General features: G+C 50.1%; 6 protein-coding genes across 6 annotated transcripts; 1 reads left to right on the forward strand and 5 right to left on the reverse strand.

Annotated features, from left to right (window-relative positions):
- Positions 1 to 2,049: 2,049 nt before the first annotated feature.
- On the reverse strand, positions 2,050 to 7,295 carry BC939DRAFT_41378 (uncharacterized protein). The gene has a single exon (XM_051552965.1). The coding sequence runs from the start codon at positions 6,972 to 6,974 to the stop codon at positions 2,442 to 2,444; it is 4,533 nt and encodes a 1,510-aa protein (XP_051406605.1). The 5' UTR covers positions 6,975 to 7,295; the 3' UTR covers positions 2,050 to 2,441.
- A 372-nt stretch (positions 7,296 to 7,667) lies between these two features.
- BC939DRAFT_41381 (mRNA capping enzyme, catalytic domain-containing protein) lies at positions 7,668 to 9,187 on the reverse strand. The gene is made up of 6 exons (XM_051552967.1): positions 8,811 to 9,187; positions 8,597 to 8,722; positions 8,396 to 8,479; positions 8,240 to 8,310; positions 7,997 to 8,134; positions 7,668 to 7,890 (listed from the first exon to the last, which is right to left on the reverse strand). Exons 1-6 carry the CDS (start codon positions 8,853 to 8,855, stop codon positions 7,737 to 7,739), a joined length of 618 nt encoding a protein of 205 aa, XP_051406606.1. The 5' UTR covers positions 8,856 to 9,187; the 3' UTR covers positions 7,668 to 7,736.
- BC939DRAFT_41362 (uncharacterized protein) lies at positions 9,188 to 10,292 on the reverse strand. Its single transcript, XM_051552964.1, has 2 exons — positions 9,870 to 10,292; positions 9,188 to 9,684 (listed from the first exon to the last, which is right to left on the reverse strand). The coding sequence occupies exons 1-2, from the start codon at positions 10,180 to 10,182 to the stop codon at positions 9,521 to 9,523; spliced, it is 477 nt and encodes a 158-aa protein (XP_051406607.1). The 5' UTR covers positions 10,183 to 10,292; the 3' UTR covers positions 9,188 to 9,520.
- Positions 10,293 to 13,195: 2,903 nt separating this feature from the next.
- On the forward strand, positions 13,196 to 14,830 carry BC939DRAFT_468732 (uncharacterized protein). The gene has a single exon (XM_051557943.1). It carries the CDS (start codon positions 13,206 to 13,208, stop codon positions 14,670 to 14,672), a length of 1,467 nt encoding a protein of 488 aa, XP_051406608.1. The 5' UTR covers positions 13,196 to 13,205; the 3' UTR covers positions 14,673 to 14,830.
- Positions 14,831 to 16,570, reverse strand: BC939DRAFT_468733 (uncharacterized protein; the record flags this gene model as incomplete). Its single annotated transcript, XM_051557944.1, has 1 exon — positions 14,831 to 16,570. A coding segment is annotated over one exon (1,368 nt), but the record flags the coding sequence as incomplete, so codon positions are not given.
- Positions 16,571 to 16,872: 302 nt separating this feature from the next.
- On the reverse strand, positions 16,873 to 19,927 carry BC939DRAFT_468735 (Alpha/Beta hydrolase protein). The gene is made up of 9 exons (XM_051557945.1): positions 19,777 to 19,927; positions 19,464 to 19,684; positions 19,215 to 19,370; positions 18,996 to 19,127; positions 18,805 to 18,896; positions 18,596 to 18,701; positions 18,438 to 18,494; positions 17,693 to 18,338; positions 16,873 to 17,607 (listed from the first exon to the last, which is right to left on the reverse strand). The coding sequence occupies exons 1-9, from the start codon at positions 19,868 to 19,870 to the stop codon at positions 16,925 to 16,927; spliced, it is 2,187 nt and encodes a 728-aa protein (XP_051406610.1). The 5' UTR covers positions 19,871 to 19,927; the 3' UTR covers positions 16,873 to 16,924.
- Between the last annotated feature and the right edge of the window lie 65 nt (positions 19,928 to 19,992).

The raw sequence follows: 19,992 nt of genomic DNA on the forward strand, positions 1-19,992 counted from the left end.
AATCTGCATGCATTTTTAAGATTTTCGTTTGGACGTCCGTTGGTCCTGCCGTGGGAATAATTCGGGGACAGGACGCGTGGCGAGCTGCTAGACTTTGCCTACAATAGTCTACCAACCTACTTTCTTTTTATCGGCATCGCAGATATAGCACTGGAGAGGGCTGAACGATAAGAGCGCTATTAGTGCTCCCTGAGCTGCAGAGTACTTTATCAACACAGAAAAAAAAAAAAAACCACCAAACCCATTCCGTGTCGTTGGTCTCCCCGCAAGTTTCTTCCGCAATTCTTATCAGGATGGAGATCGCACCAGGCTTCAACAAAGCAAAACATTTCCAGCATCTACACTCCTCATCAACAAACAAACAAAAAGGTATGACAACAAAAAAAAAAACTGATACAGTTGCTTGCTCCGATACTTTTATATATATAAATATGTATACCCGTTATAGTTTTGCGATCGTGCCGATTATTCATTTTCAAGACAAAATGGTAGCAGCTCTTTCGTCTTATCATCATCTCGCGTCTCCCGCAACCTTCCTTTTACCTCTTCGATATTAACATCCGCCGCAGTTCCGAACGCACGCGATCGACCATCGCCATTGCAGACACTTTTTGGGACGTGTACTGAATTTCTCATTATTGGTGCTGAGACGTATTCTGAAACTACTCTGCACTGTTCGGCAAAAGCCAGCCTAACGGAATCCTAAAGTACATCTGTCAAAGATCGATCTCCTACGACACGACGGTCGTCTCCTTTCCCAATACTCCCGCCACCGCCGCCGCTGCTGATCATACTATCGATTCTGGATCTCCAATAGCACGAGCGCCTGCGCAAGGAGGCCATCGTCAGCGTGATGTCTTGAGCTGCGACAACAGTCTCCTGATCATGGTACTGTAGCCTCTGACAACGATTCTCGAAGGCGATTCAGAAGCCGGTCTTGACTTTGTTCCTGGCCCTGGTTCAAGAATTGACGCTCTGCTCTAAAGGGCCATCAGATCTTCTGATATGGAGCACTCTCTATCATCTTCGATCGATGGTGCCTTCTTGGTTTTCATTCTCATATCGGCCCTCCTTGGATGGAGATCGACTGCGTCCGCGCCCTGCCCTGCTATCGACCTCGTAGATGGTTCTACATCGCGTCCTACCAATAAGCTAGTCCACGTCTCTTTTCCCACGGGGTTCATTCCTAATTCTACCACCATATTGTCTGCCACCAAGTCGCAAGGTAGATCCGGTGGCGGATCCGGAGTTAGTAGAAGTCTACACAGACAGCCGCACCATCATAGCCTTCTTGAACCCTTCTGTCACAGATGCAACTCGTGGATTCTGTGACCGAATAAGGATCCCTTGAACTCGAACTTGATCGTAAGCATGCGCCTGATCTTGAATTCGACCCTCTGGATTTTCCCTCGACCTTGGAACTGACACACGGCGATGAGTATTCATATGAACCATGACCGTTAACCATCACGTTGTCATTGCCCATGATGGTAATCTCCATGATTCTCTGTCGTGGGATCACCACAACGGATTGGATATGTCCCAGAGAGGTGAGGTGCTAGCTCCAAAACGTAAGAGTATCTTTTTCTCTGTCCGCAACGATATTGCTATTGGTGCTGTTGCTGCTAGGTTGTTAGCCCCGTTGATCACTTTTCCTTTGAGACGGGAACAAGGAGTAGTATTTGAGCTATAATAAAAGAAAGAATGCACTGGAGGGAAGTGGAAGAAATTCAGGGAAGCAGCAGTAAGACCGGGGGACCATTGGTTAAGCACACACACACACGCACACACAAAGCATTGAGATGAGGTGGGTAGATGTAAATGCAGGTATGAAGCGACTTTGGAGTTAGTGCAGATCAGAGCATAGCCACGAATGCCCAAGAAAAAGCACAAAAAACAACGCGTTTCCCGCCATGCGAACAGTTCTTGGCCAGCGTGCGATCGGCCTTACAAGTTCGCGATCTGTGCTACAACCCACCAAACACATGTCTCTAACGGTCGTAAATACCTGTGCCTTTTTTTATTATTGTTATTATTATTATTATTATTCGATTCACTATTGCATGCTGCCGCTGATATACATCAAGAGGAAAAAAAGACGATGACCTGCATCGCTCACTGATAGTTTCGTTTTCATTGTCGTTGTCATTTCCATGGAAATCTGTGTCTTACTCTGTCTCTCTTCCATTCATATGGTTACATGCAAACAGCTACACGAAAAGGACTGAAAAATGATGATGAAAATATAAACATGCTTGAGATGGTACAATTTGGACGGGTGATAAAAAGAAAGAAAAAAGACTAGAGCGCTACTGGCATGCATGGGCTGTAGGCGGGGACGACTATAAACAATCTAACAGGGGTAATGGCAGAGAAGGATCTGATAAAGGGCGAAACTGGGTATGAGACACAAATAGGTATAGCGTTGTGTGAATGGTCGTTTACCAAGGAGGTCCGCTATGCCCGTGCCCATGGTCGTGTCCATGTGCATGTCCGTGGCCGTGTCCTTGCACATGTCTTAGACCTTGCAGGGCTTGAGGACGGTAGTTCGGGTCATGTTCACCGGGATGTCCTCCCACTTGCTGTCCATGGCGCGGAGAGGAATGCTTAGGCACAGAGTTATTATGTGGAGGAGGATACTGCGGATGATCCTGGACATGCATCAGTTTCTGTTGTGCAGGGTACTGTTGCTGCTGCTGCTGATGGTAAGAGACAGGTCCATGGCGAAAGTCATGTAGCGCATGCTGTTGTTCTTGCTGTTGCTGCTGCTGCTGCTGAGGATGTGGCGGTGCATGCTGAGGATATTGTCGTTGTGAGGAGTGAAGCGGCGGCTGATGATCTGACGGCAAGTGGCCCATGGATCCTCGTGCACCTGGTCCCCCGCGCGTATGATCCTCCTTCATGGCAAGCTCGTTCCCTAAAGCCGACCTTGCGCCTCCCCCGGGGTATAAGCGATAGGTCGGATCGTGAGGAGCACCAGTTCCATGATGTGGTGGGTAGGATGCGCCCTGCCTTTCTTGCGCAGAGGACGGATGAAGCGATTGAGAGTCATATGCGGACGAACGACCTGATCCAAAGTTCCCAGCATGGGCCTCTTGTTCATAATAACCCTGGTTGCCTGAGGCTGGAACTTGGTCATGATGGACTCCACGATATTGTCCAGACGCTTGTGGCTGTTTATGGTAGGTTAACTGTGGCTCTAAGTCGTGAAGCGACTCCTGTTCCGAGTGGCGACTCAAGGGCAAGTGTTGCTGCTGTTGTGGATGCATATGCTGGGGATGAGCGGGTCTAGCTTCATATCCCGCATGTGCTCCCGCTCCTTGTAGGGAGCCGTAGGTCCCTGGGTGATGTTCTACTTGCGCCTTCTTCCTTGAAGAGCCTCCCACCATCATTTGCTGTTGTTGTTGCTGCCGCTGCTGCTGCTGCTGATGCTGTGGGTGGTACGAAGGCTGCGCTGGTTGCTGCTGGTGATGTGCATGCGAAACTGTTCGTTGCTGTCCAGGACTCTGTGTTACTGGCGCTGATGGATAGACTCGAGCGTACTGTTCAGGCTGCACCTGTGATGACTTTACACGGCCTCCTTGATGCGGCGAACCATGAGAATGGCCATGCTCGGGGGGCACAATACCTGGCTTGGACAATGACGAGTGCCTGGAGTGGGTCGGACGATCAGGGTTGGGTCGAGGACTCTCTTGAGCAGTCGCAGATCCTGGATGAGGGTACTGATCGTGATGAACAGCTCTGTTCGTAGGAGGGTTGCCATGCTGAGGTTGCTCTGCGCCAGAGTACATTGAGCGGCTTGGTGGGTGCGAAATAAGTTGAGGAGTCATAAGCGGAGCTTCACCGGAGACTCTCCTTCCTGAGGGCAGGGGCTGGGAAGGTGACTTAGTGTGCATATGTGGCGGAGGCGCCGGATATTGCGCATGGGCCTGCTGAGTCCACCGGTCCGCCTGCGGTCCCCCACGCTGTGACGGTGGCGCTACCGTCCGTGGAGACTGCGACTGGATTTGCGCTTTTCGCAGTTGGTGCTCGTACTCCTCTGTCCTAGTGTTCACATGCTGACCCATTCCTATCAATTCTTGAGAAAGTTTCTGCTTCTTGGCCTGCTGGTGCCGCGTCATATTAGGGTCCACAACAGAAGGAGGCGTGCCTGGGCCCACATGCATGCCACGGTGTCCTGGCACGCTATACTCATGGGCATATGAAGAACGGCCGCCGTATTCCATTGATGCCGCATTTCCTCTTTGCGGATGCTCCTGGGAAGGATTGCGCTGGCCCCAATGAGGTGCTTCCCGACTCGGGAAATCTTCGTCACTGCGACTCTCAGGTTCAGAATCCTCGTCATTCAAAATGAACTGTAGCCTTGTCTTGGACTCTCGCTTGGCTAGGGCAGCCTCATTCGCCCCTGATGTAAATGCGCTGTTGCCTCTCATCCTTGCGCCATCCACGTCAGACTGGAATGGTGCTGGGCCGCCTAATCCCTGAGGGGAGTATACGCTTTGGAAATACTCCATGTCATGCTTGTTTACACGCGGGTTATGATGTATAGGTGGGAAGTCGCGTCTTGCTGCAGTCTGCGGATGTTCTCGCGCCGTCGGTTGGGGTTGGACAATGGCAGTAACAACAGGCTTATACAATACGCCAACATCCGAGTGGGAGCGTCTATGATTTGTCTCTCCATGCTGTCCTAGATCTAGCCGCTTACTATGTGGCTGTCCATAAAGTTGCTCGGCAAGTTCCCGCTGGTCAGGCGCTGTTGGATCTGGACGTAGCGAATTGAGCGACTGCGATGTGCGCAAATGATGATCCATCGAATTGATTCTTCGATGGAGGCGCACAGTCTCCTCAGGCGGCCGCAAGTTGCTGTTGGGAACGCCAGATGCCTGTTGATCGATCCGTCCTTGGTTAGGAGAATCGGATTCGCTTGGCATCGTGCGCTGGTCTCTTTGTGTAGGAGGTTGGGGTGCTGGGTCCCCTAGGGATTGGTTCAGTCCCTTCTGCTGACCGGAATACTGAGCGGAACGGGATTGCGTTCTAGGGCTGTTCTGGGCGCTTTGCTGTGTCTCGATCCGCGATGCAGCTTTGGATTGCCGAGTTGTGTAGCTCAACCGCTGCTGATCCTGAGGTGAAGATCCTTGCCGCTGAGTGCCCTGGGTCTGACTTCGCAATGAAGGAGAATCGCTGTTGGATTGTCGTCCTTGCTGCTGGTTGATCAGGCGGACTGGTTGGGCCCTGCGGTCCTGGACAGGTGCCTCATTTGCCTCCTGCAATTTTCTCTTTTGTGCCTTTTCTTTCCGTAGTCGCGACATTTTCTTAAACCTCTCGATATCCTCCGCCATCTTCGTCTCCTTCGCAGCCTGTTCTTCCATCTGTATCTCTAGCCTGGACATCATCGCGGACCTCGCCCTTGCCATGACCAGCGCTTTTTCTTGGTTGGTAGGTGCTTGGTATGCCATTTGCTCCGCCATCGTAAGCGCCGGGGTGGGGAGTGGACCTGTCGTTACTGCAGTGCTACCAGCAATGTTCGTCACCTCCACGTTCTCCCCCAACGCAGCCACAAAGGGCTCCTGCTTCATCCTTTGGTTCGACTTCTTAGGCATAATGGGTTCTATTTTGACATACGCGCTCTCCTCCCCGAATCTGGAGACATCGCTCTCGGCCGGTGTTGAATCCTGATGCTGCGATACATCGTTGAACGATCTGGTATCCGCTATTGCGCTATGGTCTGGGGAGTCCAATAGACGAGATGGCTGCCGATCCGCAGGGCCTACTGCTACTGCCCCAGGGCTACTCAGTGGCGAGAGCAGTGGCGACCGCTTTGTTACATGTGGACTCATGTTAGGTGGGGCCAATGGAGAGCTGCTTGTTGGGTTCAAGGGTTGAGCAGGAGTAGGTTGAGGTGTTTCTATGTCAGTGACGCTCGATTCCATCTTACGAGATGGTAGGGCTCCGTCTGATAATTTTCGCCGCCGAGTAAACGTATCCTCTGACCGATCGTCTGCTGATAAGGATAAAGCAACTGTCCGCTTCCCGAGAACAGAAGGTTCAGCATCTTGAGCAGATGTCTTGATGGGAGCTGAAGTTATCAGTGCAGCTGCAGGTGCCGATTGAGACTTGCCGTCTGGTGTCGAGTCACCAACAATCTGCTGCACATCTGTCGTCTTTTCCTCTTCGTTCGATAGGATGAGGTTGGGCGGTGAGACATTCACTGGCGGGTAGGAGAGCGTTGGTGGAAGAGCAAGAGGTACAGCTGAGCGGGATGTTCCTGCTGGGGTAGGTGTATGAGCGGGAGTTGGTGTTTGCGGTTGGTTTTCGTGCGCTGCAGATGAAGCCCTCTGAGCTGCGACAGATACGCTCTCCATCACGTTCGTCGAATCTTCTGCTATGTCCGCAACCTTAGGAGCTGTTGCCACTGCTGGTGTTGCGGGTACTTCCTTTGCGCTTTCGGTAACGGACAGGGAGCTCTTCCGTGAAACGGACGATGTGGATCGCGGCGAAGTGCTTCCCGCAATCGAATCCCTGCTGTCGCGCCTTTCACCTCTAAATGTTTTGGTGCCTTTGTCTCCCAGCGGAGCTCTAGGAATAGGTGATACTGTCATCCACGACTTAATTGGCTGCAAATGTTCTGGAACTTGTGAGAGCTTTAGCGGGTTCTTGGCAATTGTTGCTGACGGTGGAGATGAAGATGCCGGAGCCGACGAAGTTCCCGCAGGTGTACCAGTCGGAGGAGGCGTCAATTTGTTGCTTGATGCTTGAGTAACGGATGTGGCAGAAGAATTTGCTGAGGAGGGACTGGAGCTGTGATCTTGTTCGGATGTTTTTGCGCTGCTAATGGCTGCTGCTGCAGACTGCGACGGTGTTTGGTCAGTGGAGGATTGCCGCGATTGGACGGGTTGAGGTTTTGGTGGTAAAGGATGGGAGAACGCCCCCGAGATAGCCGTCGGTTGTGAGTTCGAGGAGCCATGATCATCCATAGATGACTTGTGCTCACGATCTCTCCTGGAAAAGTACCCAAGTGAACCTGAATGACTAGAGACAGAAGGCGATTGCAGATAGTGGGAGCTGAGCGAAGGGGTCAACGGTGGCGGGTGGCTCTCAGGATGGGTGCTGTTGATAGAAAGTGGTCGTACAGGGGGGCGTGGTTGAGCTGGGTGTGAGGACGATGCAGCACTTCCATTTGAGGACGCCCCGGCCTCTCTGGCCTTCCACTGTGTCCTGATATGATCGATTTGTGACTCCAACTATTCGCCCGCGCCATAAAACATTGTACAGCGTTAGACAGTTTGGAAGAAGGATTTGTTAAGAAGATAGCGATGGACATGAGATCTACGGCAACGAACCTGCTCTTTTGTAACAATGGTCTCCGTTCCTTTCACAAGTGCCAATACTGCGGTCTCGTCATCAATGTCCTTTTTGTCATCCCGAATACGATAGAATCGCCAGCCACCTGTCCGTGTCTCCAGACCATAGCCCTTCTCAAACATTTGTGTCGGCCATTGCGGGTCCCACCTATATGATGCGAGTGTCGCGTGTAAGCAATGGAAAATCGTGAAAGGGGCATAGTGATAAAGACAGCTGCCCATCGTACCAAAACTCGGCAATCTTTCCATCTGGCGAGGAGTTGTGCCATCTAAATAAGTTGAATATTGGAGAGGTATTTGGGTGAGCGATACCATGCAAGGATAGCCGGCAATACCTTCTATGAACATCCCACGTGGACCGTGCATTCATATAGCTTACTCCAGTGCAAGGGCTGGTTCCGGCGTTACATAGTCGTGAAACTTTGATCCTGTTCCTTGCTTCACATGTATACAGTACAGGGGTTTCCGCTCCTTGCTCATGGACACCTTGATCAGAAACTGCGCCGTTGTATGGGATTTCCACTTTAATCTATGAATATTATATATATTCGGAAAGGCGAAATAGCATATTAGCGCAATAAAGTAATACATCGCAGCCAATACCTCGAACTAGAGCTTAAGAGAGTATTGCCTACAGCTTAGGGCTTGTTCCTGGTACATATGGCTGTTTCACTGGGGCAAATATCAAGCCCTCGCCTCCGTGCTTATGTCGCTTGCTGCCAGCTAAAATGACATTAAGTCCATATGATCGCTGCATTATCTTGCGCTCGATACTAAAAGAGAGTGAAGCAAATAAAAACACCGTTTTCTCTTTTAGCAATTCTTAACGTTCCCATCGAGCGAGATATTGCACGAATATCGCTGTTCAGAAGCCTTACGTGAACGGTTCCTTAGCTTTCACCTCGTTTGCCTTGCTTGTTTGCACCGCAATAACATCTTGATCCATCATCTAGAGGCAGCAAAATATGGGTTACATTGGCAGTTCGGTAAAATGAATTCCAAGTGGTCAATTACAGCATCCGTCTTCAATTTACCCCTAATCGCGTGCTGTAGGATCTCTGGGTGACGACAGCTCCATTGAGCGCCATTAGGTCGAATACGAGGAAGCGAAGTGTCTTCTGCGAAATGGAGTATGAGAAGCATAAAAGAGAGAGAGATGAAGAAGTGAGTACATTCTACAAGGTTAATAAAAAAAATAAAAAAAAAACTGTCTCGAGTTCGTTCAATGTTCATACCTTGCTTCCATCGTTCTCCACCACCATTTCTCCATCGAGCAGCGTTTCGTTTTGATATTTTGTTGGATTGTCCCGCAGCGGGAGAAGCAGATGAGGTACAAATGAAATCTCATAGTGTCGGTCAATCTATAATGAGCACCGAGCAGACAAGGTCGTGTTAGAGGTCGATGATTATGAACGCAGCTTAGATACGTTTGAAGCCGTTGTGACGCACCAGAAAACATGCCGGTCCCTTTTGGGTGTGTGTGCTTAGGAGCATGTAGCGTACACCGGCGACCTTCTCCAAGACAAAGTACTCTTCGTTGGCCAGCAGTTGTAGGTGAGATGGCTCAAATGGAACTGGATATGAGCCAGGAAACCTGCGACAGCGACAATGAAGTTTACAGATAAAAGGACGACGTCAATATCCTTGAATACGATTTCCTCCATGAGTCCAACTCACCCGCTTTATTGCTGAGTGCTGCTTCTCTGTCTGTCTGTCTGTCTGCCTGTCTGTCTGCTTGTCTGCCTGCCTACTTGTCGGATATGTGATGTTGTCTGAAGCCTAATTGTCCTATACCATTTTTGTTTTGATTGTCCACATCCATGGAGTATGGGTACTTGTCTTTCTACAGTTTAACGACTACACTCCATGCTGCTGAGTACATCTTGATATATCAGACATCCGCTTCCTGAGTCCCGCCTTCAGATCCACGAATCATCCATGTTTCGAAAGCAATTGTTGATACTATCTGCCGAGGACAGGCTCCAGGGTGGGATAAACATGAAACGAAACACAGTTCAGGTACAGTACTTGTCAGTCTTTGCATGCAGAAGAGACCGGATCCTGTCCTGTAAAGTCTTGCGGGTGACCGGATCGATCGGCATGCCAATCTCGAGCGGCATCTGTGGTATGGAGGTGCGCAGTGTCAGGCTCATGGACCTTTATTGAATTGCGGCAAGTTGGATTGCCCTTTGGATCTGACAGCACACGTATTCACAGAGCGAGAGGTGTTGCAGTGCCAGTGTTGAGAGGCATGAAGTGCCAGTGTGCGTTGTTGTTTGCTGAGGTTGTTGCCTGTGCTGTAGTTTCCGATCTTGGCTTGCGTCTATGGGATCAAGAAGAGAAAGAGCCAGAGAGATGAGTTGATTGCGCGGCTGGTTTGCCATGGCGTGCCAAGGCGGGGTTGCAGAAGGAGGGCCTGTTGACGCGTTGAACACTGATATTTTGCCACTGAAGTCGGCTCTTGTGTGTGCAATGTGTCCGGTAACCTTCGCGCTGGTTAGTACGTACAGTAATTAAGAGAGAATGGCGATGAGGAAGCGCGCAAGCCAAGTAAGAACGATGTGGGCCAACGGTAAAAAAATAAAAAAGGGAGAGGGTGCGGACGAGTGAACAAGGAGTAGAGGGATGTTTGGGTTGTTTGTACAGTTGCAATTGAAAGAAATGATAATAATGAAAATAAGGATAGTAATAACAATAGCATTAGTACCCTGCACCACAGTGCATCGTTCTGGGCTGAGAAAGAGTGGACAGAGTGAAAGGAAAGGATGGACCAGCAAAAGGCGTGATGGTGTTGGTGGATGGAGGTTGTCAAAACATTCATTTTTTTTTCCGAGAGCGCGTTGTTGACCTATCGTATCACAGCACGACAGCCAACTACAGCTGCTCAGAGGTGGCGTGCAGACACCGACTATATAGCCGCTTCGGATAGAGACATACAGTGTATAGAGGCAAATCGCGTATTTGGACAAACGCAAGGGACGACTACATCTCAAGGTACATCTAGGTACATGAGTGTGTCTATGGAAACCTTCCGATAAATGGATGACAGGGTCTTTATTTGCATCGATAAAATTCTATAGATAACTTTAGTCGCAGTCATAATACTTGGGACCTGCATCCATGCATTGGTGTACTCGTTTGAGAATCCCGACCACTTTCCCAGCCTCCTATAGCAAAAATAAGCCCTGCGCTTGTGTACGGATGATTCCTTGCTGTGTTACTCATTACGACTTCGCCCATGGAATATCGTCCATCGTGAGTTATGTTTTGAGGTGAAGAGTAGGAGAAAGTGGAAACTCCAATGGTTTTACTGACATTGCGTGCACCTCAGATGCATAGACACACTTGATGGACAATCTTTCTGAAGAGAAAGCATCGATTCGCACGCGTATCCTGCCTGGAAAGCGGACGAAGCATTGCACAACATGGTGCGAATACTCTTTTACTTTTATTGCATTTGCGCAAAAGTAGATAGAGAAAGTGCGGGAAAGTGTTGAACTGCGAGGTTGCTGACGGTTGATACTTGCCTAACTATCGCAAGAGATCGAGGCGGCACTACAATCATCAAGGCTTGTATTTTGGGAAGCTGTTCTTGCTCCTGCTAATATGAGGCTGCAGTGGAACTCAAGTGTTTAAATGCCTGTGTGAGTCAGTATCTGCCACAAGAGTGCTGTGTCCTAGGCGAACTGCGTACTTGTTGGACAAGCGGGAGTAGGGTGCCTGCTGAGATACCACACAGTCCCATGGCGAACGTGTTTTTCTAATTAGATAAATCAAAGCGCTACAGCATGAGACGGTGCAATTTGATGCAGTAGTTTATGCTCTCAATGCAAACGTTTATCTGTCTGTATCCACGACCGGATTGACATCTCCGGCGCCGGCTCTTGTCGCGTGGGAACCGCTGAATTGTGTGAATGACGGTGACTGCTATGTTACGTTGAAAAAGAAAACATATACTTTACTTCACATCTTTGGCCCTTCCCTTGAACCACAGACGGCACGGCAATAGCGGCAGTAACAACAAGTAAGTGTTATCATAAACAACAAGTCAGCGCCAGAGCACCAACGACCTTTCTAAGGCTATCTTCGTTTCACCCTGACAAAGATCGATAGGGCACCATGACATGGATATCAGTCGTCCTGGGAACGGGCTCCCGAGGCACCAAGGCTCGACTTTCAACACCCCGCGTGGTTGAGCACTGGGGATCAAATGCTTTTATGACAGCAGTACTTCCATCACCCAGAATCATAGCAATGACCATGCCACGGAACAGGATCTTTCTGCAGTCGCCTCATTGTCGCATGCGTCGTCATTGGATCCACTCTTCTCCCAGGACTCGTTCAACAGAAACTACGGTCGTACAGCCATCCAGAACCACCAATTTGAACTCGACCAGCACCAGTACGACCAATACTGTAATCGATGCTAATACTGTAACGGCCCCTGCAGTGCTACCAAATAAATCAAGGAGAGGTGGTCATCATCCTCGGATAACGTACATCTGGACGCCTGAGATGGATAGGCAAATCATCGACATGCGACTCGAGGGAGACACCTGGCAGGAAATAGGCGCTGCTCTCGGACGGGACTTTAAAGCCATCCGCCTACGGTACAAAAAGGAGCTGGATCCGGCCCTGCTTCGAGACTGGACACCCGCCAAGGTCGAGTACCTCAACACCTCGGTAACTCAAGGAAAGAACTGGCGTCAGATCTCCGAGGAACTGTTGATGACACAGTCGGCCTGCCGTGAGAAATGGCTGAGCGTCAACCCGCAGATGGCGCTGCAGACCAAGGTCAAACCGCGACCTCGACCAAAGGCTATCGTGAGGTCAGTTGCGTTTAAGGAGTCTGGATTGGTTGGGACAAGACGATATAAGTGGTGCGATCAGATGGATGCCTTGATGTTGAGTCTTAAGGATCGTGGGCTGAACTGGAGGCAGATCGGATCGGCCTTCGGGATGGTACCTATGACATGCTACATGCGGTATCGGCATCGATTAATACCTAGGCTCAAATCGGGCTGGGCGCCTCCCAAACTGGATACATCCAACGCGCCATACTACTTACTGCCGAATCGTCATCGACCAGACCCCAACGCTAGCGCATGTGCAGCTGAGACAAGCACCGAAAACAACAGCACGGATAATAGCACCATCGATAGCAACAGTGTTTCAACAGATGATCCCGATTCGATATGTGATCGGCCATCTATCACAACACCGTTGGGGGCGGTGAGCAATGATTTTTTGTACAACACATTCGACCAGCCACCATTACATCCGAGGACATGGACAAAGGAAGAAGACGATTATATCATTAAGAGTCGCGAAGAAGATGCATCGTTCAAAGCGATTGGCATACATCTCAACCTAGAACCTCGAGACTGTTCCCATCGATACTACTCTACTCTTTATCTTCCATCCAAGAACAAGGAATGGACGCATGAGCTTGTCGAGAAACTCCTTTACTATGTCGAGCAGGGGCTCGGCTGGACTACTATCGCCAATGATCTGGGCATTCATCGCATTGTCTGCAAGGAAAAATACAGGGAGCTCACGCAGCCAGAAACGTCGTCGTCTTCGACCAAATCACGAGATGCCATCGCCCAGAATGCGAAAGGCCATACCTCCATAGCTGCCACATCAAGTTATCCAGGTCCCGACATGGTAGAGGACAATGATAACGAGGATGTCCTGGAAGAGTACGAACGCGATGAGGACCATCTTGATCAGCAAGATGACAATATCATAGACGAACTGCGAGGCGACTACAGGTCCGACTATGACGGTTATGGCGACGACGATGGCGATGATGATGATGATGATGATGATAGCGGAGACGACATGCTGGATGTTGATGTACCGGAGGATGGAGAGGGCTTCACGGACGATGATATCATTCGCACAGGCAGATGGTCTAAGAAGCAGAAGCCCATTTCGCCTTCGACGACAACCGTTCACGATGTTTGGGACCGGGAATCGTTTGTGAGGGAGGTCAAAAAGAGATGGACACCAGAAGAGGAGACGACCTTGATTCAGCATGTCATCAGGAATGGAACACGCGCCTGGCAGGAGATTTCTGATGCACTGGCCGGGCGCCATTCTGCGGAGGAGTGCCAGGGCTATTGGAAGCATCTTGATATGCCTGTCCGTCGCGCTGAGAAGCAGTCGTACAAGTGGGAGCCCCACAAGGAGGCCCTCTTCTGGAGACTGTGGCTCGAGAGTGGATCTGATTTTGACGAAATATCAAGGAAGCTCTGCAACTTCAAGGGATTTGAGGGTGCAGGAGCATTACAGTCATCCGACCAAGGACAGTCATCGACATCGAGTAGAATTACTATTCAGGACTGCGAGGAGCTCTTCACTCAGCGGACGCAACAATTGCGGAAGGTGGCCGGAGAGCAGCAGGACGACGAAGTGTTCCGAAATGACTGTGTTGAGATGGCATTGATGCTCAGCAAACCTTCACCTTTCAAATGGGACAAGGAAAAGTCAGTCAAGCTGCAGAAACTCGTTCGACAGCGCCTCAAGTCGCGAGATATTCAGGTTAATTGGATTAACTGGAGATGGGTGGCTCGCCATGTTGGTGGTGGTGTGACCGCACAGCGCTGTTGTGTTCACTGGAGGCAGTTGAGGAAGGTGGAGATTGACAAGGAATCCTGGACCGACGAGGACATCCTGCTGCTGGAACAAGGCATTCGGGAGATCGGCCCGACTTTCAACCACCCCGACAACCAGTCCACTTCATCGCCTCCCTCTGCCACTGCTGCTGCAGCGGTATCAGTTGATAATTCTGGCAGCAGCTCGGAGCCGAACCTGACAGGATTCCGCGCCATCCAAAGGTTTTATCTTCCGGATCGCAGTATTGAGGCTATGCAGCGAAAGTACTTTTTGCTGTCTGATAAAGGATCGACCGTCACAATGCGCGAGTATATGTCCGTCATGGATGCAGTGGACGAGTACGGCTTGGATCAATGGGACAAAGTGGTCGAAGCCCTGAAGTCGTCTTTATCATCGTCCTCACCCTCAGCATCAGGGGCACAGGGGTCAAGTTTTGTTGGTTGGACGAAAGCGCCATGTCGCCGTGTGTGGGAAGCGTCATATAGGCACCACCTGCTATATACCCCATGGACCTTCGAGGAGGACCGGGATCTGAAGGAATCAGTTGATCGGATTGGGCTGCAGGAATGGGTGGCGGTCTCGCGCTTCTTCCCTGGAAAGTCGGCCTGGCAATGTCGCCTACGCTGGTGCCAACTGACGGATCCTATCCAGCCAGCACAATCCGCTGCGCCACTTCCAGACCATCTTTAGATTCTTCAACAGAGAGCTCAGCAGAATCTCCAGCACCATTTTCAGTAGAGACCTCAGCAGAGTCTTCGGCACAGTTATAGCTTCACTCCCTTTGCATCGTACAATTTGAACATCTTTTATGCTAATAAAAAGGCCCATCAACATAGCACCTTTTCTTCACTTTGTCGCTAGTAATATGTTTATTGGCATTATGTTACACGGAAGGGATGGTGAAGATGAGGAAAGGAGACGGAAAATGCATCAAGAAACTGCACGGATAAACTTGAAGTTTTGGGCCAGGTGTGTATAAAAGTTGAAGATAACGAGCAGCACCAGCAAGAATTCCAGCCCGACCATGGCACCCTGCCTCCGACACAGCTTTCCATGCAAATGTTCGTCCGCAATGTCCTGTTTCCATGACCTGTCGATCTGGCGCTGACCTGCTGCTGTGCATCCATACGTCCAGACGTAGATATAAATTGAGATACTCAGAACCTGCGCCCAGATGATGGAGGCAATGATTTCCGTGAAGATGACAATTAGGGGCTTTGAGTTCGAGCTGTCGAGCCCCTCGGGCGGTCGTCGGGACTCCAGAAAGATAGTGAAGCAAGAATAGGCGATGGTGAGGATTGACAGAATGACAGTGAAGATTAAGACAGCGTTATCATTCGAGAGCTGTGTCTGATGGTCAGGGGTCTTAATCAGGATGATGATCGCGTCCAGAGCGATGGCAAATAGGGACACGGCCGTCATAACGGTCAAGGTCTTTAAGAAATTGGAGAACAAGGGCGAGTTGAGGAAGGCCTTCATGGATTCGAGATTAAAGGCTGTGTTCTTGGTTGTGTTGGGTTCTTGGGTCAAGGGTAATTCTGTGTCCTTTTCATCCCAGGCTGTGTGTTCGGGTGGCTCGGTCGAGATGCATTGACCCGTGGGGTATCCTCGCATGGCTTCCATGGACTCTTTTCGGTTCCGTCGCTTTGATCTCGATGTGTCCAATCCTATGCCTGGACCTCCTCGCCTGTGCTGTGGACAATTACAGGTACAGATGTTGCTGTTATTGCTGTTGATACTGTTGTTGTCGACTATATCCCCATTAGTGACAACATGTCCCGTCGACTTCGTCTTGAAGATCTCATCCAGTTTGAGACCAGGGAGCTTTCGCAGGTTCGAAACGGCAGTGGAAGGACTGGTGTCTTTACTACCAGAGGTCGGTGCTGTTGTTGCTGTTCCTCCTGGAGCGAAAGTGCCAAGGTATCTGCGAGAGAGGTCAGAGATGGTCGAGACGTTGCTCATGGTCGCGAAGACGGACCAATCCTGCGAAGAGCTTCTCTTAGAGGATACTGAAGAGGCCGAGGCGAGGTGCTGTGACGAGTCTGTTTGAAGAGGTTTTGTTGTGGAGGTACCTGACCTGCTATTGCTAGCAAAGGGGCTGATGCTGTTGGCATTAGAATCCAAGCCTGGCGCTGGAGCCGAGGCTGAGGGGGTGCTATTTGGGAGGAGGAGTGTTGGAGGCGAGGCTACTCCTGGAGGGTAGGAATGGGTTGGATCGTGTTCAAGCACCTCTGGCAGTCTATCGAGTCTGGTAGTGTGTTGTTGCTTCTGTTGTTGCCCCTGGTCATGCTCCGCCCAGCTATTGATGACAAAAAAGAGGAGTTGTACGCGGGTTTAGCATGGGTGGTATGTGGCTATATCAGTGATAGCATCTAGGAGGAAAGAAGGGGAAGAGGTAGAAGGGGCGATTGACATACAACGGTAGGGTCGAGACAGCGGCCTTCTTGAGGGTCGCCTTTTCAAAGTCCATATACTCTTCTGCTGGCCCGGGTGAATGAGGAGTGGAGTGGAGGAAGGAGTAGAGTGGAGGAAGGAGTGGATGCCGGAGTGGAGGAAGGAGTGGATGCCGGAGTGGAGGAAGGAGTGGAGGAAGGAGTGGGGTGGAAGAAGGAGTGGAGTGGAGTAAGGAGTGGAGGAGGAAGTGGAGTGGTGGGAGGCACAAAGCATATTTTGGGTTTTTTGGGTTGGAGAACTTGGGCGAGGGACGAAGATGAGGTCATGATTCGCCTCAAAAACCTTGCTGGTGTTCAAACCCGTAACTGAACCAGCCAGGGTCGAAGAACTATAGAGTCATCGACCCTTCACTGGATGCCTTCCCTCGTTCTACCTGTTGGACTGTGAGCAAACAAGCAAGCAAGGACTAAAGACAAAGGAGACGTATGTCTGAATAGTATTAATAGTATTGTCTATGTTGTCAGCATAATCTAGTAGCCTATGCTTCCTTATATAAACGCGCCGCGTCCTCCCTCGCCCTGACGACCGACCTCCTCCATAACCTGCTCCTTACGCGTAAATTCCACCAGGAAGCTAGCAAGACTATAGGTCGAATTGCTCTCCGCCTCAACAGAGTCCAGCGCATGTCCTGTGCCCTCAAACATCTGGATCCTGTTCACTGCTCCCTTGATCTTCTCACGTCTAATCCTGTTCTGTCGCGCCTGCCACCACGAAATACCCTGACTAGGAGGCACACGACGATCGCCCGATCCAAGCAACATCAGTGTCGGAGCCACCACCCTCTCTACATGCTCCATTGGAGACGCAGCCCTCAATTTCTTAAACACCTCCTGGTCAGCAAGCGTGGCTAAAGGTGGCGAGGCCATATCGAACGACAATCCAGTAACCGCATAACCCCACTCGCCAATGTCCGAGATGGCAGTAAGCGCAGGAATGTCTGTCACAGGGTTGCGGAACACCGCGGCTTTGTAGCTGGGATCCTTCAGTAAATGGCCCACGATGAATCCGCCGTGGCTTCCTCCTGTAAGGGCGATGCGTTCACCATCGACCCGGCCCTGAGAAATGATAAAGTCGCGAACAGCCTGGCATTCGTTGACATCCAGCTCGCCCACTCGGCCAACTAGCGCCTCGACATTGTCCTGGCCAAATCCAAGACTGCCCGTAAAGTTGACTAGACGCGTTCAAGGAGCATGGCCTTTAGTAAGTCGGGATGCATGAAGTTTGTGAAGAAAAAAATTTGTCGAATGAATTCATACCATTGGCGACTGCAAAGCCGAGACTCAAAAGGACCAAGTTGAGCACCGAAAACTCGGCCGCAAATCCAGAATGGGGTCCGCCATGAGGAAAGATCACCAACGGCGGCTTAGATCCACTCACAGCACTCTTGTTCTGGGCATCTGCATCACTACCAGACCTAAACGGCTCCAGATAAAGAGCCTCCAAACTCTCTAGCTGACCAGGAATATTATCCACGAGCGACCATGCATGCGACTCATAAAACGGTCTGGCCTTGACATTCTTGGCTTTCTCTAACTTGAAAAAGCGTACCTTGAGGCCTGCGGAGTGGTCCTTGTCAGATGCGTCGATCTGACCTAAAAGCAGCACCCATGGCTCCACAGGAGTCGAATAAGTTGTCAAAACCCAGCGCGCATCGGCATAAAGAGCTGTGGTTGATCCTGGGTGTTGCACCTTAGGAGTCAGCTCCTCTATAGCTCCCGATTCGATGTCGATTGAGAGCAGCGTGCGACGTGAGCACCAGGCAGAAGAGGTAATGATCTTTGTAGACGACACCCAGAGCTGCTTGGGAAGTTGGTCAATATATAGTCCTGGGAATCCGGTCTTTGTATCAGCCTTGTGGACGAAATCAACGACGGTAGAGACCTTCCCGGAGGCGATATCAATCTTTTCGTCCGGAAAAGAAAAAGGAAATGAATACGATGGGTTAGCTACAAGAAACTTGACTATGTATGTGTCTGTAGGATATTATTATCGACGTCGTACTTTGCACAGCTTGGCACAGCTAGCATGAGGTCCGTTAACCGCGTTTGATAAGAAGACCTATGTGATAATAAAACAATTAAAAACAGGTCAATATGATTTTCGTCATCGCGAAGGACTACCGCGATGACAGATTGGCAATGTAGACCTCATAGTATTACCAAAGTCGATCCATCTTTGTTCAGTCTAGGAGACCTTGCACTCTTGAGCTCATCCGTTAAGGTCTTGAAGTCGGATCCGTCAATGTTGACCTGATACAGGCCAGTACTGCAGATATCGTAGCAATATCCAAAGTCAGTTAAATGTCATGCCGTAGCAGTACGGCGCATGGCTCAGTATATGGACGGGATTATGCAGCCATTTCACGTACAGTCTGTTTTGACAGTAGACGATGCCAAAGAATTGAGGGTCGCGGTGGTAACCAGTAAAGATGAGAGAGTTGGAGTCATGAGAGAAGATGGCCTAATGGTATATAGTTCATGAAGAGGGCAGATCGTGTTCAGATCATCACATCTTGCGGATAGCTCTCTCACGATAACGTGTTGACGAGTGGCCTCTTACCTGTCCAGGGCTCATGTCTCCTTCAAAGCGATCCAGGGCTTTCACCTCAAAGTTGTCAAGGTTGACAACCACAAGCGTTGGTTCGCGCTTTCCCGTAAAGGTCTCTCCCCAGTCTGGTCTGTAATTGTATTTCTATTACAAAACACGAGTCGCTATTCCGTCAATAGTTTGCGGACGGAGGGAAACATCAGCAGTTCTTTTTCAGCGAACAACACTTACCTCGACTGCATCTTCAGATTTCTTACGCTCTGCAACATAAACAATTTTGGTCTCATCGCGGGACCACTCAAGCGTGCCAAATGTTGAATCGGCATAAAAGTCATCGTGACTTGAAGTAGTCTCCAAAAGATGAAGGATGGAGCCCTCGGACCAGATCTACACACGCATATTCGTTTGCGAGCCGGTTAGCAGACAGGTTATGCGAGGCTGGGCGTATCATATCGCTCTCTTCATTTTTCCTTCCTTCACCTCAACAAAATGCTTTTTCTTTTCACCAGCGACAGAGCGGAGGACGACTGTGAGATTGCCCGAGGGTGACACGGCCTGGGCAATAGCATCACCCGTGTCAATAGAAGGACCGGTAAGGATCAGAGGTTTAGACTTCTCTTGGATTGAGGCCACAACCGTACGGGTGAACTTGCGCCTGACGTTTCTCTCGAGGTCTCTTTGTGAGAGCGACACCTGAATATCTGAAGAGGCGACGTGATGATAACAAGACCGTTAATTACTGCCTGTTTCAATTTGTTCAGGTACAAGCTGCGTGTGTCGCCAATACACTTACTGAGGGTGTTCTCAGTGGAATTGGGTAGGACGGTGGCATCTGTGTAGGAGGGGATGGAAGCGAGCGCCTTAAAGATTTCCTGTGGGGTGGACATGGTGAGAAATGAGAAGAAGACTGATGGCGTGTGAAAGAACTTGAACTTCGTTCTTCAAAGGGAACCCAGCAATTATAAATGAGGCGATCGTTCGAACCTTATTTAGATGCTGTTTATGGAAA

Source organism: Gamsiella multidivaricata (assembly GCF_025024155.1).
Source record: "Gamsiella multidivaricata strain RSA 2152 chromosome Unknown BC939scaffold_121, whole genome shotgun sequence".
NCBI classification, from domain to species: Eukaryota; Fungi; Mortierellomycota; class Mortierellomycetes; order Mortierellales; family Mortierellaceae; genus Gamsiella; species Gamsiella multidivaricata.

Bases quoted from the DNA above. Each gene is read 5' to 3' on its own strand.
- BC939DRAFT_41378 (XM_051552965.1), bottom strand. From the start codon at position 6,974: ATGGATGATCATGGCTCCTCGAACTCACAACCGACGGCTATCTCGGGG.
- BC939DRAFT_41381 (XM_051552967.1), bottom strand. From the start codon at position 8,855: ATGCTCCTAAGCACACACACCCAAAAGGGACCGGCATGTTTTCTG. The intron at 8,311-8,395 runs GTAAATTGAAGA...TGCTGCCTCTAG, and splicing joins CCTACAGCACGCGATTAGGG to ATGATGGATCAAGATGTTAT. The intron at 7,891-7,996 runs GTAGGCAATACT...TAATATTCATAG, and splicing joins CCAGGAACAAGCCCTAAGCT to ATTAAAGTGGAAATCCCATA.
- BC939DRAFT_41362 (XM_051552964.1), bottom strand. From the start codon at position 10,182: ATGAATGTTTTGACAACCTCCATCCACCAACACCATCACGCCTTTTGC. The intron at 9,685-9,869 runs GTACGTACTAAC...TTGATCCCATAG, and splicing joins GCCATTCTCTCTTAATTACT to ACGCAAGCCAAGATCGGAAA.
- BC939DRAFT_468732 (XM_051557943.1), top strand. From the start codon at position 13,206: ATGCTGGATGTTGATGTACCGGAGGATGGAGAGGGCTTCACGGACGAT.
- BC939DRAFT_468735 (XM_051557945.1), bottom strand. From the start codon at position 19,870: ATGTCCACCCCACAGGAAATCTTTAAGGCGCTCGCTTCCATCCCCTCC. The intron at 18,897-18,995 runs GTAAGAGGCCAC...ATATACCATTAG, and splicing joins GAGACATGAGCCCTGGACAG to GCCATCTTCTCTCATGACTC. The intron at 17,608-17,692 runs GTATGAATTCAT...GAACGCGTCTAG, and splicing joins CGGCTTTGCAGTCGCCAATG to TCAACTTTACGGGCAGTCTT.